This window comes from Ascaphus truei, chromosome 1 (genome assembly GCF_040206685.1).
Source record: "Ascaphus truei isolate aAscTru1 chromosome 1, aAscTru1.hap1, whole genome shotgun sequence".
Lineage (NCBI taxonomy): Eukaryota > Metazoa > Chordata > Amphibia > Anura > Ascaphidae > Ascaphus > Ascaphus truei.
In genome coordinates, this window is record NC_134483.1 from 119,702,471 (window position 1) to 119,723,551 (window position 21,081).

At 41.8% G+C, this 21,081-nt stretch overlaps 1 protein-coding gene across 1 annotated transcript; it reads right to left on the reverse strand.

The window, feature by feature from the left end:
• Nucleotides 1-1,247: 1,247 nt before the first annotated feature.
• Nucleotides 1,248-13,016, reverse strand: LOC142487361 (E3 ubiquitin-protein ligase Topors-like). The gene is made up of 2 exons (XM_075586606.1): nt 12,957-13,016; nt 1,248-3,062 (listed from the first exon to the last, which is right to left on the reverse strand). Exons 1-2 carry the CDS (start codon nt 13,014-13,016, stop codon nt 1,248-1,250), a joined length of 1,875 nt encoding a protein of 624 aa, XP_075442721.1.
• Nucleotides 13,017-21,081: the final 8,065 nt, after the last annotated feature.

Consider the following 21,081-nt stretch of genomic DNA (forward strand, 5'->3'; position numbering starts at 1 on the left):
AGGCGAGGATCATTATTATACTGTTGACTTGGAGTTTATTGACATGCATGTCTTATTTAATGGTATAAGGTAACTAGGAAAGCTATAGCCGCAAACTCACAGATTGTGAAAGTAAGTGTTTTAACAAACAATGTCATGTCAATGTGTTTAAAGAAGTGCTCAGGGCGTGGAAAAAAAGACCCTCTATTGAAATTAAAGTGCGCCATCTATTATACAGAGAACAAGGTTTAATAATGAATATGTACTGTAATTGCTTTGTATTTGTTGTTGGTTTTCTTTTAAGTGAGAAATGTACCTGTAATAGTTTGTAGCTGTGTACTTTATGCATTTTGGACATTTCCACAGAATCCATTTTGCTTTTATTATTGGGATCCACGATTGGTTCTGTATTTTGTTTTAATTCATTGTTAGAAATGGGTGTATATATTTACGAACAAGGCACATCTTTTTGGGATATTCTACATAGTGTGGCTGCAGTATACTTACTGTATACTGTATATAATTCCTGTAAAGGGCGACAGCATACAGTACTGTATTTGCCTTGTGCATTTTTAAAATGTGATTGCGGTTTCTGCCAGAGCCCTGTGTTTCTAGTGGTGCCTGCCAACCTGAATCTCTCTGAACAACACCTCTTTATTATTAAATAATTTATTACATTGGAGAATTTCTGGCTGCGAATACCAGTATTCAGAACAATAAAAGCCACCCCAAGTACAAATACAGAGTAAGAGGGAATGCACCTTTAAAAGTGATTTTTTTTTCATCAGGAGAGAGATTGTGAAAGACGCTGGGAAAAAGTGCACATTTAAAACGTTCCCATGTATTGCGATAAGTGTCATATATTAGCGATACCATGGAGCAATATTTTTTTTTACTGATAATCCTGCTTTCCTGCTTCTGTTCTTGCATTGTGGAAACACCAATGAATGACTTCCCTAGTGTGTTCCTTTAATTTGGCCAATATAAAAAAATAAGAGTCAAGTGAGATGGGAAAGATAATGTCACATGTCTTTATTAAGAGAAGATGTAATATTTTAAATCAACAAGAACAAAAATTAAGTTGCCCCCTGCCCAGTAAAACTTCTTCCCTGGTGCGAGGTGCTGTGCCACGTTTTCCATGGAGTCAAATGTCACAGCTTTTTTCAGCAATGCTCGTTTGAAGTCCTGTTATCACTGACGACTTCACTGAAGAAGCATATTCTTGTGCAGGCTCAGACTCTGGTAGAGGCAGTTCAGACTCTGTGTTATCACCATGGGGAGACCAATCTCTGGGTACACTGCACATAGAGAGGGCCTGCTACAGAGAGGGCATGCTCGCCTGAGCTATCGTCAAAATGCAAACTGCCCAGTATTTCCGTGATGGCATCCAGGTGTCTGCTGCTTGAGGATAAATCATAACCTTTGAAATAAGCATCACCTTCTTCTCCAGTTAGCATGTCTGTGGTGCTGGCTGTTTCAGACGTCGCTAGGGAACGGCTGGACACAGGGATTGTGGAGCCAGTGCAGTAATTTTTAATAGACAGAAAGGTATTGCTGTCATTTTCACCAGAGACATTCATTGGCGTTTTGCTGTCACTATTAATGTTGTGCTTCTTCTTTTGGTGCCTCGTGCCCTCTGCTGCTTTACCTTCATAGTCATACACTATTTCCACACTGTGGCTTTTCTCCTTCTTCCTCCATTTCTGCTTTGGCTCACTAAAGAAGTCAATTGACTCATTATTGTAACCCCATGTGCACCTAGCTTGGGAGGATTTGCCTACCTGTGTACTATCCTCTTTTTCCTTGCCATGTTGGGTTTCCTGATAGCTCGCTTCCTTTTCCTCATTCTCCAGATGGTGGGTTTTATACTTCCTCTTCCCGCTGGGCTTGTCTGAATGGGTGTGCGCTGTCCTGGACATACTCATACAACTGCTGTAACGACTCCTTGAATGGTATCTGTCATGGTGATACTGTTTGCTAGAAATGTTTCCCCTTGCTCTCTTTGTGTCTTTGCTCTCAGAGTAAGAGTGTATGCTGTACTCCGGCCTGGAAGAAGGGACATTTGGCTTCCTAACATCCGCATCGTCTGGTGATATGACGATGATAGCTGACTCTGAGCATCTTCCTTCCTGGTATGATGGGTCAGGGCAGTCATAATTGGCACGCTGGTCATACGCCTCCATGCTGTAGGGGCAGCGGGCAAAGTTGATGAACTCGTGCAGGAAGTGGTCGGTGAGGTGCAGCAGAAATGGCCTCAGGTCCTCAACAAAGGCTTGGCTCTCCATGTCATAGCGCGTCACATTGCTCATGATGATGTGCTGCACTTTGTTGATGCGGGAACCGTGGCTGCCAAACAGGATAGTCAGCTCCCTCTTCAACCAGGGCATGAGGCGGTGAAGGGAAGAAGATTTTTTTCTGAAGAACTCAGCAGAGATATCCCGGTTCTGGCCTCCGTCCTGGATGTTTCTGACGTGTACTCCAGAGCGATACAGAGCCCTCCTGAAGTTGATAAGCTCCTGCTCTTGGATCTGCCTCATGAACTGCCCCTCTGTGCTTGCCTGTCTCCTGGAGGCCAGCCTCCATATAATCTGGTTAATATCTCTGCCCCATTGCAGTGAAGTCTGATTTGAAAGCCCCTCAAACATAATCTCGTTGTCCAGAGGTGTGAATGTACTACATAAGGACGAGGATCTCAGGGGTTGGATGGGTATCCGGCAGTCTCTGGTCAAGGTAGGGGAATACTGAAACTGATGCCCATCTGAACTGGCAAAGGGACCATTCATTGTGGGCCTCGGAATGTATTCCTTGAAGTCATCCTTGGCCTTGAGGCTATGGAAGATGGAGTGGAAGGGCTGCTTACATAGGGGGCACTCTGCTTTGGTTTTTGACCACTCTTGAATGCAGCTGAAGCAGAACTTGTGCCGGCATGGGTCCAGGTGGGACAGGTTATCAAACCTGTACAGGCAAATAGGGCACTTGTACTCCAGGGAGGCAACCGCTGGCATACAGTGGACCTGTGATGTACCAACCTGTGGCGAAAAGCTGCCATCTACCATCAATTCCTCAGTTGATGATGCCATCACCTGTGAAAATAATTAAAATATAAAAGAACCAGTTCTGCCAAAAAATATTCATGTTTCTGTATACATGCAGATTTTATTACTATAAAAGTTGGTGTGATTATAAACAGATGTAGTAGCCGTTATTACTGCCGCTGGTGTGCTGCAGCAGAACACACACAATGCGTCTAAATGCATTACTGTAGCTGTGCATGAAAAGGGGGTGGAGCTAATGAGCCAGCAAATGCAAGAACACCGGCTACATCTGTATGTATGTGTACATAAATAAATATACAGTATATATAAAAAGAGATAACTAGTAGCGCCAACCCAAATGAGACAATATTACACAATCAGTATGTGAAGGGAAGTGATAGATTACTATTCATATAGGGGCACAAAAGTGCCTAATAAGTGAATGAAAATATATAATGGAATAATATATATATATATATATATATATATATATATATATATATATATAAATATATATATATATATATAAAATATAAATTTATATAAACAATGTAAAAATAAATAACATGTAAAAAATAATTCCCAGATGGAATCACATCAGATGGTGGGGGTCATGGCAGCTTTCAAAGGGATGAACCACATCTGATTGGTAACCTAAAAGAAACGAAAGCGCACACCATATAGCGTAAAAAAAGTACAGCCATTTAATACGAGGGGGAGGGGAAAACCGTGCACTCACAGGGAAAGAAGATTAAAAAGCAGTGTGTGAAATATCGCCAGCCAGCGATCTCTCTGTGTAGAGCCTCAGTCCCAGCAGTCCTATTGTGAAGGAAATGTAGGCAGGTCCCTGGGGACTCTAACCGGAAAAATTTCAATTGTATTTAAAGTGGGAGTCCTTGATGTATAAAGTTTGAATTCCGCGGCCAAAACACTCAGACCAGGACCTGGCCTCATCAACTCACTGCGTGATGATGTAGTGACGTCATCCTAACGCGTTTTGTCACACGAAATGGCGACTTCTTCTACATTTCCTTCACTAGGTGACTGCCTGGACTGAGGCTCTACACGGAGGGATCGCTGGCTGGTGATATTTCCCACACTGCTGTTAAATCGTCTTTCCTTGTGAGTGCACTTGTTTCCCCTCCCCACTCATGTATTAAATGGTTGTGCTTTTTTTTTTTACGTTATGGGGCGTGCGCTTTCTTTTCTTTTATATTGTAACAGGGGAATTATCCCTGTTCAGGTATTGTGCCTCTAATCCAGCAGTGTGGTGGTTAACTGCTGGTAGTCAATTAACAAACACCACCTGCCTGATTAGATTGCTTAGAAAAGCCTGTCTTTTGAGAGAGGAAGTGAGACTCCTTAGCTCACACCTGAGCTGAACTTGGAGACAGAGCAGAGATTCCTTAGTCCACAACTTGGCTGAACCCACGAAGGACAGATGTCTTGAGTGAAGAGCTGATCACAAGACAAAGGGGACAAGATTCTAACCTGGAGCCTGACATTTCCTGTGCACACAAGGGTGCGGTTCCAAGAGAGCAGAGAAGCTTCCCCTACAGCAGCACAGCTAACAGATAAGACTTTCATTTATAAGACTTTTTATATCTGTTCATTTCATGCCATATGTTTGGGGCTGGGAGACATGCTTATCTAAAGGGAGTGGTGGATTGCATAGTATTTCACTAGAAATTCTCCCATGTGAATAGAAGCTTTATTTACCCCTTGTTTGGATGGTTTCCTGATGTTAAGGAAACAGGCGCAATAAAAGCATTATTTAATTTCACCATAACCAGTCTCCCTTGCATACCTCTGTGAGCGTCCGCCTACATATGGTGTCAGAAGTGGGATGAGAGGTGGACTTTGAAGTTAGAAGGGACCGGAGCTGGCTGTGAAAATGTTTTTGTGCTTTTTTGTCTACAAACAGTCTGAGCAACATAAACAAAAAAATCTCATGCAGCAGAGACCAGAATTAAAATGATACACACCCAGGCAGGAAATCTAACCTGCACTGAAACTTACAAAACCACAGATGGACTCTTTTCCCCAATCCCAAGAGGATAGAGAGAGACTGCTGAAACAGGTAAACCTTACCTTCCAGCCATAGTCAGGGTTCAAGAAGTGAATTAGCCCTTAAAGGGATAGGCGTTTGTTGTTTTCAAATGTTTAGCTGAAGCAGTGAATACAGATGGTGACCCACGAGCCGTACTGATTCTGCAAGTAAAGGCTGCCACACCGCATAGGACTACCAGTTGTGAATGGAGTATATGCAGAAAAATATGAAAATTGATGCAAGACTGTGCTGAATCAGGGGAATTTTCAGTAAACAAGTGCTGAGAGTAAAATTGCCTACTAAAAAAAAAAAAAAAAAAAAAAAAAAAAAAAAGGAATTGCTAAGCGGTGTAAAAGGTATCCCAAAGTGTGAAGAGTGAATGTCATAATACCCAAAGTTGAGACTGAACTCAAGCAGAAAATCACATTATTTGGCTGAAGCAGAGAGATTGAACCTAGCAAGTACATGGTATAAAGCAAACAGAAGTTTTTACCTAGCAACTGCACATCCAGCATACCTAATGAGAGATTATACCTAGCAAGTAAATGGTGTAAAGCAAATAGACTTTTTTACCTAGCAACTGATCATCATACCTGATGAGAGAAAATGTGTGCACAGTACTGCTGATATTGTAAACTTACCCAAGAGAGGAAAAAAAGTCTACAAAGATGCCTGTGAGAGCTACGACCTCTACAAGCAAAATAGGCCCACCTGTAGGACTACCACAATTGGGAGTTCTAGCAAATACAGTGGCAACAGCTGCAATAGCGCCTGCTGAGGTCAGGAAGAAAATTACACCTGATAGCCCCAAAATGGAGGACAAGATGCAGCGTTCCTGTAATGAACCCTACCTCACGGAAGAGTGGCCCTTCCAGTCCGATGAGGAGGAAGACATCTCTTATGGGGAACCCAAACCAAGTCACACCCACAAAACACCCCAAGAATGGTGGGGGTGCCTGAACTCGGTATGAACCAGAAAGACCGCTCCCTATGATTACAAATATGATCGGCAGGAGAAAGAGCGGGAGCAGTGGATCACCAAATATTTCCGTCAGCTGTTACAGTTGCAAGAAAAGCCAGGTGGATCCAGTGACACTGCTAAAATTTCAAATGAAGATGGAGACCCCAGTATCCCTGAGGGGACAGTGTCATCCAAAACAAAAAGGCAAAAAAAGAAAAAGAAAAGCGGTTCTTCACTTACCGTGGAAGGAACAGACACGTCCGAAGATCCTGTGGAGAAAAAGTGGGACCGAGATGCCCTGCAGCCTAGAGAAAATTGAGAATTCATCCCGCGGTTAACCGAATATCCAGAGGGCCCAAGGCAGAAGTCGTGTACCCCAAAGAAGTGTCTGTCCAATAGTGAGGAACCCCCAGCCAACCATCCCAGGGAAGCGGAGCCGGAACCAGTGAATGTCGATCCCTTGACCAGCCCTGAGGATGCCCTGAAGGTTGCCAGGCGTGATTGTGATCGGCTCCTGGAAAATAACGTGAAGCTACAGAAAGATGTGCTCACAATGTACTCTTTGGCCAGGACAGAATTGGACGATCTCAAGACTGAGCTAGATACTGCAAACGCTACTATTTCCGCCATGGATGAAAAGCAGAGCCAATCTGATATAATGATGGCTAAGCTGAAGCGGAAATATGAGGAGGCACTGAAGCAGGTGGCAGTCTTCCAGCAAGAGGTTCACGCTCTTCGCATAGAGCTGAATGCCTCACAGTGCCTCAACAGTGGCCGGAGAGACGTAGACGTATCTCAGAAAGAGGTTCATACACTCCGCAGAGCACTGGATACCTCACATCATAAGACCAACAGCTGTCGCACAGACCTGGAAGTTTCCAGAAAGGAACTACACAGTCTCACTGAGGAGCTGGACATTTCTAAAGAAACGTTGTCAATCTTAATACAGATCTCCAAGTCTCTCAGAAGGAGCTTCAGACCCTCAACCTAGAGAAGGAAGTCTCACGCCAGGGGACTGTAATTGTCAAAGCAGATGTGCGTAAATGGAAGGAGGACTGCAAGGAGGCCCTGAATAGTACAGAGACTGAAAAAGGAGAAAATTTAAGATTAAAAAGAAAACACTTAAAACTCAAAGAAGAAAATTTTCATTTGACAAACAACGTCAAGGAATAGAATGAAAAGCTGCACGAGCTTATAGAAATAAATAGACTTTTGGAAGGTGAGAAGTTTGAAGCAGAGCACCGACTGCAGAATCAACTGCAAGGTCTGCGTACGCACATCGAGAAGGCCGAGGAGAAGCAGCAAACTGTGCAGGAAGACAATCTGCAGGCTGTTAAAGAAATTCAAATGCTGCAGGAACGTCTGATTACCCAGTATGTCCCCGCAAAGCAGCATGAGAAACTGAAGGCTACCCTGAGTGTCACCAAAGCATCGCTAGAGGCCAAGCTTAGAACCCAGGTGACCCGGCACAAAAGGGAGCACAAGAAGGTCCAGAAACTAAAACAAGTAACTGTGGCCCGAGCAAAGAAATTCATAGTGCTTCACAATGCAATAAAAATGTGGAAGAAAGCTCAGAGAAAGCAAAGCGTGCAGATAAATTCCCTGAGAAGAGACTTGCAAGTCGCACTGAAAAAACAGGGATCTCTCGCGGATGAGATGAAAGTTTTACAAGGACAAATATTGATCCTGACTAAGCGTCAGTGTCCCACAGCCACAAAAACCCATGAAGACAAGGGTACAGTGAGAGCTGGGAATACCGCTCGTTTGAAAGACAAGGTTGCAAAAATTGAACCACCTAAACAAGCACTAGCAAAATCTTCAGCCACCCAACAGGCAATAAAAGAAGGTACACGTGCTGAATCAAAACCAGAAGAATCCTTAGATGATGAAGCTGAAAAGATGGGACATTCTCTGGAAGTGGGTGTGGAATTACAACTTAATCCCAAAGAACCTGAACTACTGTAGCAACCCCATTGAGTGGGAAAATGGCAGGGAGACAGCTTCAGGAGCAGAAAACTCAAAGGGCTGTTTTTAAACGCTCTGCAACTACTGCCATACAGTCTGCCTACAATAAGACAAGCACCCGACGCGAGGGAAATCTCATGACCGCGCACATAGCAAAAAGACTATACTTAGAAAAACCCTATTGCCATGACACAATGCATATCATATGGAGACATGTTAAATAAGTACTTCAGTGACCCAAATACATATATCACAATGATGGGAAACAAAGGAAGATACTCAGCTCCTTATTGGCAAGGCAGTGCAGTCTCAGGCAAGCACAACCCACAAAAAACAATTTCCATGGATGGGAAACAAAAAATGAATTGTCCCAATAGAGTGTCAGCAGGCAGGGTCAGCATCAGCAACAATTAAAAAAGTCCCACCACGCGTTTCACCCGCTAAGGCTTCTTCACAGGTGGTCCACCTGTGAAGAAGCCTTAGCGGGCGAAACGCATGGTGGGACTTTTTTAATTGTTGCTGCTGCTGACCCTGCCTGCTGACACTCTATTGGGACAATTAATTTTTGTTTCCCATCCATGGAAATCGTTTTTTGTGGGTTGTGCTTGCCTGAGACTGCACTGCCTTGCCAGTAAGGAGCTGAGTATCTTCCTTTGTTTCCCATCATGGTGATATATGTATTTGGGTCACTGAAGTACTTATTTAACATGTCTCCATATGATATGCATTGTGTCATGGCAATAGGCGTACAGGTTTCTGTCATCTAATATCCTGCATATTGGTATAGCACACCTGTTATTTACTTTACAATATTGTATATTGTTCAATTTTCAAGGGTTAATTTTTAACTACCTTCAGCTCAGTATCATTTACTATGTACTATGGCCGGCCGGTCTTTTGTCTTCACTGTGGGAACTATGTTCCCATAGTGATAACTCACTCTTTGATACTGTATCATTCATGCTGGGTTTACAATATTGTACTTTTGTGTTTTTTTGGGGGTTTATTCATATGATTTTCTGATTTATTTAGTCAGGCAGGCTCTTCAGTCAGCTGTTTGTGTCTTTCATTATTTTTTGATTTAATAAATTACCATTACTATTTTTGCATATACGTGTCTGAGTGCTTTTTAGAGGTTTTCTTTTTTGTGTGTTTATATATATATATATAATATATATATGTGGCCTGGAGCTCCCGTGGCTCCTGGAGACCCCCCTCCCTTGTTGCAGCGCGGTTGCGGGTGCCGACGGACCCGACGGCTGCTTCCAAGGGTGGGGGCCAGAGCAGGGAACAGCGCGGCTTTCACTGCATGCGGCCGGTTGCCGGGGACGCGATCGGGCCGTTGCCAAGGCTGCGGTCGCGTCTCTAAGGTCCCGGCGGCTCGGGAAGCAGGGCACCGCCATGACTATGCGTGTTGCGCATGCGCAGGGACCCGATATTACGGAAGGCCCCCAGATAGCTCGCGCATGCGCGGAAGGTAGTGCAGGGGTAGGGAGAAGTCGCGCGAAAGCAGGGAAAGCCCAGGGGAGGTTAGGGCAGCCCGAGATAGATCGCGCAGGCGCAGATGAGCTTGCCAAAAGCCCGCGAAGCTGTAGCAGGCAAGTGGATACATTTCGCGCGCTGAGGCCACGTTAGGGAGTCAGAGACCGGAGCAGCCCAGGGAAGGAGGTAGGGTACAGGAGTCACGGACTCCCTGTACTAGGCCAGCACCCCAAGGGTCTAAGGTAGCTAAGTACCCTCTTAGAGAGAGTGTTGCCAGGGACTGCTCTAGAGAGAGGGACCCTGTCACTCAGGATAGTAAGTTGGAGCAGGGGAGCTGTGAGGGAAGGAAAGGTGCGGGGAGCGAGTGCAGCTCCTACGGCCATATAGGTACCCACCCCAGATAGGCCCCAACCCCCCACTAGGGTAGTGGGTAATTGCTGAGGGAGGCCCAAGATAGGGACGCTGCCCTTAGTGTTAGAGTGCTGCCTTGTCAGAGTCACGGCTGTCAGTGCTGTGAGGTCTGACAGGCAGGCACCTTGTTGCGCAGCACGTTGGCTGCCAGCACCCAGTGAGCTACAGCTTGCTGCTGTAGGTGCTGGGACTCGGTAGGTAGTAGTGAGGTTGAGGGGACTTGGTTAGTTAGGGGAGTGGGACAGGTCATTAACCCCTGTAGGCCCCTAGGAGTTTCCCCAAAGCCACTACAGGTTGCTGTGCTATAGGGACGGCCTATAGTATAGTGCGTGCCACTTATATAGATAGGGACACAGCGGCTGCTGCTGTTCCTGTGAAGCGGTTCGGACCCACGTTGGGGTCCACAGAGACTATTCCAGAGTGAGACCGCCCTGGCGGTCCGCGTGCCTGGAGTTCGGTTGGAGGGTCAGAAGGAGTCATCGCCCGACTGATCCTTTGTGAAGAGTTGCTGACCCGAGCACCGGAGTGCTCGGCAGGTATCATACATTCATAAGTGCACCACCGGGCCCTTAGCGTAAATAGTGACTGCGCAGTCACCCATTGACTCTCTGCAAGAGTGCGGGACATTGGGTGGGGTTCTTTGGACACTGGGTGGGATCACCTGGTGTTGGGGAAGCGTCCTGCGAGACGTCGCGGTTAGTGTCTCCTTGTGAGAGGGACACAGGTCATTATGAATGTGATGAGTTGTTATGCATATTAGTAAAGTCCCTAGTTATTATACATGTTGTCTATGTGATTATTTTGTTGTCCTGCAAGGAACCACTCCCCCTCTGGTGGGAGCCATCGCAGGTGGAGGCGCTGCATCGTAAGTGAATACCCCTAGTATAATTGCCCCAGGTTCCCCGTGGTGGAAGCTCAGCCCTTCTGTGAGCCAACAGGTAATGCACAACACTGAGTAACACTATATGTTTCCTGCACCCCCACACTATATCTGCGATTGGGGGGGGAAAACCCGTTACATATATATATATATATATATATATATATATATATATATATATATATATATATATATAAAATCAAAAACGAATAGACAATACAGTTCTGTGGCTAAAAAAATGCTTTTATTTGTGAGAGCTTTAGAAATACAGTAATCTCTTCTGGCGATGTTAAATTGAATAATGCAAAAAATGTTTTTAGTTAAAAACAGTGCATCCTGGAATGTCTCTGACTGAAGCCTATCCCTTCCCCCTGTGCAGTATGCAATTTATGACTTAAGGTGTTAAATAGTCCCTGAATAATAGTGATGTAAGAGTATGTGTGTGTATGTGTGTAAATTTATAAAGTGCCCACAGTGTATACAGCGCTTTACAAAAGGTATGTGTGGAGTGGCAGTGTATACCAATGTTGTGGGTAGGTGTAGAAATGTAAGAAGGTGTAGCATTACTATACAGTATATGTGTTTAGATACTATGTGGTCCCTATTGGTATATAGGGATATAATTACATTTTACATAGAAGTAAAAACCTTTCTTGCTTTATCATTGAAACATCACTGGAAGATCAGTGTATATCGAAAGCTCGGACAAATAAAAGCATTTCGTTAGCTACAGAACGGTATCGTCTATTCGTTTTTGATTATTAAGCTCGGCTAACACTGTACAGTTACCTATACATACAGTACAAATACTGTATATACCTGTATACATACATACATAAAACTATATTTATATAGATATATAGCAAATGGAAATATTACTGTATGTTCATTTGCTTGTCTCAGACAGGTCTGCAACCCTGTCTTTCATCATTATCGCCCACCACATAGCACGGCCCTGAGGAAGGTCTCTCTGTGGGACCGAAACGTTGGCTTACGTGTATTTCATGTTGTGAATATAGACTTTTGGATTAACCCCGTGCGGTCTGCTGTCTCTTTACTGGTCTTTGGATTGGTTCGTATCATATTTACTCTCTATGGGACTAGCATCTGCTATTACAACATTTTTCAACTACAGTGTGCTGACTGATTTTCATATGTATATATATATATACATACATACATAAAACTATATTTATATAGATATATAGCAAATGGAAATATTACTGTATGTTCATTTGCTTGTCTCAGACAGGTCTGCAACCCTGTCTTTCATCATTATCGCCCACCACATAGCACTTCCACTGCAGCAAGGGATTCTGGGAAATTACATGCAAATGAGCACACAGTGCCACCTTTTGTCTCAAGCTCATATTACACGAGCAACCCTTAAGCCAATGCATGCTGCTTTAAACACAGCTTTAAAGCATAGGCTGGGATGAGTTGCAAAGCCAGTAAACCCACTCACATACATGTTTAAACCGTGATGGGTATCATCAGTGTGATGTTGGTTGTGCTGGCTATGCTGGTTTCAGACTAAGAGCAGGTATTCACCACACTTATTAAGGTTATGGTGGGTAAAAAATGTGACAGTGTATACAGACACACACACACACACACACACACACACACACACACACACACACACACACACACACACACACACACACACACACACACACACACACACACACACACACACACACACACACACACACACACACACACACACACACGATTATCAAATCGTACTAAAATGCTATTACTCTTTCTAGAATAAATAAATAGATATTATACTGCCTCTAACCCAGCAGTCACTAAACACCTCTCACAATCTTCTATACTGTCTTCTCACACTCTATTTCTGCTTAATTCTCTTTAATGGCTGGGCTGCCAGCTCTTACCTTTTTGCATTATGGGACTTCTCCAGCCTTTTATCTCTCTCAATCTCTCTAACCTACGGTACAGCCTCTTTCCTACTGTACTTACTGCTCCTTCCAAGAGAATGTTATTTCATACAGCACAACCGAGTAACATCACAAAGGTAGGCATGGAAATGCACTGCACATTCTAGAATGAAAAGCAATCCAGAATTCTAGGATTTCAAACTGACCACTGATTCTGGATAACCATTGAGTCTTTTGACTTTTCATAAACACATCTGATTTTCTTCTGAATATTATTAATATATATTACTGGATCAGTTACCTCTTCTCTCCTTCCTGCTCTCTGGTGCCTCAATATCCTCTCCCTCATGATGAACCTCTGCTAAATGCCACCGCTGGGGTCATGGGGAGCACGATCTGCCTGTAGAACTTTTTAGATACCTCCAAGTTAGACACTTTCTCCTACTGTACGTAGTTTATGGAAAAGACCTGCGCTAGTAAATGAGTATCCAATATAGTGAATTTTATAAGAATAAAGTGTAATGTACAAAGTGTAAAACATCAGCACAATAAAACATGCATCACAATCGAAATGAATGTAAAATGTCTAACTTTCACTGCAGCTTAAAGCACAGTACTGTCACCACTCTAGTACTTACTGTAGATGGGTTCAATGTAGAAATTGGGATAAAAATGCCTATTGCGCTGGGAAAAAAAGGGAAAAAATATATTGAAAAAAATATCTTTGGATATATTCTTTGATAGTATAAGCGGATTGTATTAATAAAAAAAATTAAGGGCTTTATACATATGCAATAATAGTAATAGAAATAACGACAAATCTGTCGACATATATCCGGATATAAAGTGCAATTCAGGGCTAAACGCATTCATATTTCAATATTACAGAAAGGGCTAGATGTTTAATTACCAGTACCGTCAACTCTATGTTCAGAATATACTGTAGCCAATAAAGAATATCACTTGTGAGCACATTCACATGTCTTAAACAGGTCTGCAACCCTGCCTTTCAACCATTATCACCTAGCATACAGTGCTCCCACTGCAGCAAGGGATTCTGGGAAATTACATGCAAACGAGCACACAGAATATATATATTTTCCAAGTGAATTAATGTAAGAATGCTCCCAAATCGATGTAGATAATCAGACATCAGGGAGATAGTGTTTTAAATTGCAAAATCCAAAAGGTTTCCATCTGTGAAATTTTCATGATTATCACAAATCTCAATAGCTCCAGAGATGGAAAAAAGAGAGAGAAACATCCATAGCATAGTACTGTATTTATATAGGAAAATGGTGGTATAACCGTTACCATTTAACTCACATTAAAAACATTAAAAAGAAGCATGTAGGATATAGGCTGATAGCACGATTGTCCTCAACACACCGTACCATGCCAGTACTATCTGAGGCTTCCAAACACTTCAATGTCATGTGATGTCCATTAGTCTTGTCTCCTGGCACTATGGGTTGGTGTCCGTGGGGTGCACACTCTGGTGGTTCCAGGGACCGCTGTGTCTAGAATAATAAAGCAATTTTAAACAAACTGATTAAAAGGGGGCTGGATTGAATACCACACTCCATTCTATAAGTATCATTCCTATTTAACTAATTAACCTGAAACCTAACAATTAATTACATGAAAGGACCTTTGTATCAGAAAATGACAATAAAATATTTGGGTTAAAAATTAAGGCATCTTCTTAAAGATAGAACGCCTTATAGAAATGGCAAATGTTTATGAATGGGTCCTATTCTCCCAATATCAATAGACTTGGTCCCAAAATATAGGAACATACATAGGGACTCTCTTATATATGAGACATCATGGACGCTTTAACGATATAAAATAGCCGCTTATAATATAATTGTATACAGTATCCATTTGTAGATTTATGGCAACTCTATCAGCAAATATACACTCCAAGGTTACAATCATATGTGATATCAATAGTAGAAATAGCTACAAATCTGTCAGCACACATTTAAATATAGAATCCGAATTCAGGGCTACACATATACAGAAAAGTAATTATTAATATATATATATATATCAACAAAACACCGAAAAGAATACCGCAATCAGAACAACCATTGAAAATGATAGATGTCCAAAACCAGAAAGTCCCTGTTTGAGATCAAAGGCTTATACTGGTGGTGCTGGAGGGGTAAATAATCTAAGAAAACCACCAAAAGAAAAAAGACCCTCACAAAAGCTATCAGACATATCAAAAATAATACCAAAGTAATTTTAATCCATTAAATAATCAAAAATAAACTTAAACACATATAATAAATCATTCTAAAATAACACACATGGAAAGCTAACTGAAAAACTGCCTGCAGAACTGAAAATAACAAGGACAAATAAAGAGGGCTGTCAAAATGAACAGAGAAAAAAAGGAAATTAAGGAACCTCTATATATAAATCACAGAGGGGACAATGTACCCTGTGTGATTACAACCGGCCGGTCATAAACTAGTAGGTTACCTGAATACCTATAACTCTAATAGCTGTACTGATAAGGCTAATAATAAAGCCAGTTATGAATGAAAAGGGAAGAACCTTGTAGGAACATGAATCACACATCAGAGGTAATAATTACATCCAGACTCGTAAATGCAAAGAAACATGTGTAGATGAATAATATCCCCTAACAGACTATAGGCTGCAAATGTAACCTAATACAAAAAAAAAAGGGAAATGACTTATGTGAGGCATAGATGAATAGTATCACAAATGTCACAGGGTATGGAAACTCTATGGGATAAAGCACTATAGAGAAAACAGTCCAATGACTGATGTAACACACGTAGGGACAGCAATAATCAGAGTGACAAAAACACTCAGCCCGTCGATGCACAGGTAAAACAGCCTCTGTGTGGATGAAAGCGTGAAGTGTATCCGAAAAGGGTAACCCCAAATGAAGTGCAGCAAAGAACAGTATAAGACAAAGTCCTTTAATACACAATAATGTCCAAAATAGACGAGCAGGAGGCGTGTGCAAAACCACTTACGCGTTTCGCCCTACTGGTCTTCTTCCCAGAGTGCTTTTTACTTTACCGTACCCACAGAATACATAACCCTCACAGCTTTTGGACATAGCTTGAGCACCCCCTGAACCCCTATACCAGGTTCAGGGTGACTTGGGCATGGTCTGAGCATCCTACCTTATACTTGGGATCCTGGGACCGTTCTGGGGATACCATGATCTCCCATGCCCTCTTTAATTTTTCCACTTTGTGCTGAAGCAGGGAACCCTGGCAGTGAGTCGCAACAACGTTTCCAGGGTAGAATTTTGCCAGACCACTGTGCTTCAATGTGCCCAGGAATCTTACCTGATTCCTGGGCACATCTTTGGGGTTTTCCAGAACTCGGGAAACTTGCTACATAGCAACAATCTGATTGAATTTTCTACACAAAACCCACCCTTAAACTCACAGCCTTGCGAGCTCCGCTGCCCAGCACCCCTGGAAAGGCAAAATACAGAAAATTTTGAATTGTCGTTTAATTTCTACACAGTGTCAGTGGTACCTATACGACTGTTCGGTCCAAAAGCTGACACTCTAGGAACTTTACACCCGGATAAGGGGTAACCAAGTAGGCTTAACCTTTATTATTGAGCCTGGTTACCCCCTCACCATCACAATGTCACAGGGGTCTAATCTGATAATAAAAGAAACCAGTTACAGTGTTTATACAATGATCGTTTAGTGATCGTATGCTATTTGCAGATATGGGTTACAAATTGCAGACTCACTTAACCACTTCAAGGGTGATGTTGTTGCAATATGATAAGTACTAGCACTTAATTGCACTTAAAGTACTTATAGGCACTTTGGATACAACTACAAGACACAATAGTTACTGAACAGGCTTTCTGCAGGCTAGTTAACCATAATTGATACAGCTGCCTTGGATTTGAATGTAACTGTGTTTGTCTTTTCCACGGAGCTCATGTGTTTAACAATTGTGTGAGCTATCAAGCCTAAGGAGGCAGTTTGTGGATTATTAAACCCATACTCAATGTGATACCCTATTAAGGGTTTATATACTGCTGTCATGATCTATCTGTATAGCTGCTGTTAAGTTCTAGGTCTCCCAAGAACCTAGTACCTAGAACCTAGAAACCTAGTACTGTTTTTCTTGAGAATTTCTCCATATATTAGACGTCGGCATTCTATCCCATTTTTTGGATATTTTAATCCTTTTATCTTTGCACACATTTTTGCACTTAGATGAGTTTGCTAATAAATATTATTATTTTGCATATTTTACCCTTCTCGGAATTAATTTTGAACGCACAGTCTATATTAAGACATTTCATTGTTAAGATCTATTATTAATGGTAGTGTGCAGTAATAGGGGATTGTTTTGTGATCATTCTTTGATCAATTGGTATTCATTTGACAAAAAATATCCAGCACTCTTCTTCAAAATAAAAAAAGAGCGTAATAACTGGAATAATCACCAAATCTCGTGTCTGGGTCATATCTGTTCAATTAAAATGAATATTTTACCCAAAATTCTATAGTATTTCCAAACCTTACCAATATCTATCCCCATCAATTTGTTTACATATTTAGAAAATAGATTTTTCCAATTAATTTGGAAAGATATACTTGAGTGTCAAGATCAGTATTATTGTTATCAAAACTAGAGGAGGTCTGGCTGTTCCTGACCTTCTCAGAGACTACACTGCAATAAATCTGAGACAGATTCCATCGTGGCACTTAGATAAAGGTATAAAGTGTTGGGTGGACATTGAAAACACTCTCAGCCATCCCTGGTCTCTTCCGGCCCTTCTAAGGTACCAAAAAGAAGATAGGCCTAATTCAATACAGAATGCCCCAGCTGTTAATTTCACCCTGAAAATATGGAGGAAGTAAAGACTAAAATGTGACGTCTCCCTTACCCCCTCAAGGTCTACTCCTCTTTTCCAGAACCCAGATTTCCGACCGGGGATCCCAAGCCCGCCTATAAGCAGTGGCAAGACAAAGGGCTGACCTCTGACAAGGAAAGGGTCATGGAATTTGCGGAACTGAGAGATAATTTCTCAATTCCGCAAAGCCGTTATCTGGAATATCTTCAGTTGAGACATTTTCTGTATTCTCTTTCCCCTGGCCTGATGTTCCCAAACCATACATCTTTTGAAACTCTGTGTAATTCCAAAGTCCATTTGAAGGGATTAATATCTACAATGAACTAGTTCTTATTGAGGGGCCCTCACCACAGAACTATATGTTGCGATGGGAAGTAGACCTCCAAACGGAAATCCCATTGGAGGATTGGGTTGATATCTGGGAAAGAGCCTCTAAAACTTCGATATGTTAAACAATAAAATAATTTCTCAAACATCCAGGGGGAGCATGTAGGGGAATAAGAGAACAAAATAAACAAAAATACGTGCAGACGTTTCTTAAATCAATTGGATTGATAGACTGTGTCTTGGCTCATATAGTTGTTCTTCTCACAGGACGTTGGAGTTTATAAAGGCAGCTGGCAAATAGGGTTGCCACCCATGCAGATAACTGTAAACAGGACCCCCTTTCGAATTCTCCGTCAACAATGATAGCATATAAAATGAGAGAGAAAGCTACAAAGTGCGATCAAATTGGAAAACTTTATGTATAAAAAAAGGGTAAAAAAATGCGCACTTACAATGTGCCAATATAAAATAAAACATATATCACACAAGGTGAATTGGAGGTATCCCGAACTGCTCACCGCCTCCCTTAGGTGTTTGGCTGGCTTCCACGGCTCTGTGTCCTGAATCGGTGCTTCCCTCTGTGCTCCCGTCTGGATGTGTGACGTCACGGCTGAAGGGTAGGTTTGCTACGGGTCGCCTCCAAGCCCAAAATTGGTCCACTCAACGCGTTTCGCCCAGCTAGCAAGAACTGTTGTCGGCTTCGTCAGGAGTATGTGTAATTGTGTACTGGTGGCTCTTATATACCCATTGATCCTGCTAAATTCGCTTATCTTTCAATTAAGCAATCTAATCAGCATATATTGCGCTGGGAGTAGAAGTGGATACAGACATCATGTCTTTAACATGGATAAAAAGTGTAAGTCATAAAATGCTACAATAATCAATAGAATCAATACATGGAGGGACATATATCTAACATACATATACTTCATTCCTATGAAATTTCAAATTCATAATACAAATGCATTACAAAGCAACCCCTAATGGGTAATATGAAATGTCATTAAACAATTATCTTTGAACAAAAGTATTTGTCTGGTTATTCAACCAATCTTAGTTTGTGAGTTTAATCTCAATAGTATTTTCTTGGTCTATTACATATGGAGGAAAAAGGTTTGAGAGATAAAACTAAGCTTCTTATAGGAAACTCACTTGTAATGTGAAAATCACTAAATATTTATATTTTTGCATAATTGTTTTAGTAGCAGATGGTCAAATTTTATTAGTCACGAGACACTGGTCTTCATTAGTTTAGACAATAAATCAACAATTTAGATATGTGTCACATAGTTAGTGATGGACATAATTCTTACAGCACATAGTAGGGAATACTAGTATTATGTCCCTTCCAGACTTACAATAACAGGATGAAGGAAACTATCTGGAAAGAGACTTATGAGGTTCATCAAAACTGATTAAGTTAATATGTGGCGTATAGATATAGTGATAGGTCTATCTAATATATATGATAGATACTATGGACACTATTGGTAATTGGAAATAAATTCTTATAGTAAATTAGAATATATTCTTATCTATAATTCTCACGTTGCATATTAGGTGTTAAAGGCATTTTGTGTGTTAAACAATATATGGACACTCACTTAGGGCAGGTATCTGAGTATATTCGTTCTTCTAGAGATGGTAAGACGTAGTTTTAATTGTAACCGGAGATTCTAGTCTACACTTATTTAACAATAAAGTACTATAATGACATTTCATTTACAGTAAATGAGAGAATAATACATGAACAAATAATTGCCATAATTGACAATAGACATAACGATGTTCTAGACATAACAATGTTTTAGACATTAGAGACAAGTTGCCATTTCTGGATGTTGATCTGAAAAGAGAAGCAGGGGAAAGGACGAGGGAACAGAGGCAGAATGGAGGTGCAATTACTATCAAATACATTTTTGGAATTCATTTAAAAAATGGGTTGAGATCTATCTCAGCATTCAAACCTCTTGGGGCTAGTGTCTTAAGGCGGTGAATCCAAAAAGTTTCCCTTTTCAGTAACTCTAACCCCCTATCCCCTCCCCTCCAATGGGGTAGCACATGTTCAATGGCTTTGAATTTAAGACATGTCGGTTCACCACCATGAAATTCTGTAAAATGGTTTGGTATACTGTGGTTAGTTCATTTCCTCTTAATGCCACTAAGGTGCTCAATAATTCTGGTTCTTATTGGTCTGATTGTTTTCCCTATATATTATAACTTACAGGAACATTTCAGCATGTAAACTACATGGTCTGTCCTGCAAGTCAAAAAGGTTTCAATATCAAAAACCTCACCTGTGACATTAGAGGTAAATTTGGTTAGATCTAATGACCTGAACCGACATGCCTTACAGTTGGTGCAGCCAAAAAAACCTTTCCTGTTAAGCCACCCATTGTCCTTGGATTTAATATCCCTAAGCGCACTGGGGGCTAATTTGTTTTTTTTTTTCCAATGTTTTTATTAGGCAATTATACAATACAACAGTCATAGCAAATATCATAGCCTAAAAAAGATTTTTTGAACAACTTTTCTGGGGGAGAAGCAGAGTGGCAACCGGAGCTGCCAGAGAAAAAAGGGGGGGGGTGCCTTCGGGAAAGGAAGGCAAAGAGAGGGGGGGGTGTGAAGGAGGAAGGGGAGAGAGAGGGGGAGGGGATTGGTAATGGGGGGGTGGGTAACCCATTTGGCTGATGTATGTTCTCTATTGCGGACCGTTTTTTAGTCCTTTACGGGGAGGGGGAGGGCCTCCGACACGCTAGAGTTGGCTGACAATTTCTAGTGAGGAGGATCCAGGGTTCCCAGATATCCTCAAAGGCGGGGACTTTTTGCCTAATGATGGCGGTAGGCCTTTCCATAATCATCACATCACCGATTCTGTTTTTGATTGTGTTCAGTGCCGGCGTGGTCGTTTTCCTCCAGGAGGCCACAATGCAGCATCTAGCAGCGGTAAGAATGAAGGATATTAATTTCCTGGTGGGCCGGACAATGTCTGGCATTGGCGCGGCCAACAGGTAGGTCAGTGGTTCAATAGGTATTTCTAGGTCGGTGACCTCTTTTATCAAAATTTGGACCTTGGCCCAGTATTTCACAATTTCTGGACAGGTCCACCAGATGTGAACCATGTCCCCTCTATTACCACAGCCTCTCCAGCATAGGTCTGATGCCAGAGGTAAGATACCAGCCAAACATGATCTTGTAAATA

What these genes read in the sequence shown, in the direction of transcription:
- LOC142487361 (XM_075586606.1), bottom strand. Translation starts at nt 13,016, where the DNA reads ATGAGGGAGAGGATATTGAGGCACCAGAGAGCAGGAAGGAGAGAAGAG. An exon ending in GAGAAGAGGTAACTGATCCA is followed by an intron (nt 3,063 to 12,956) that starts GTAATATATATT and finishes TTATTTTCACAG; the next exon opens with GTGATGGCATCATCAACTGA.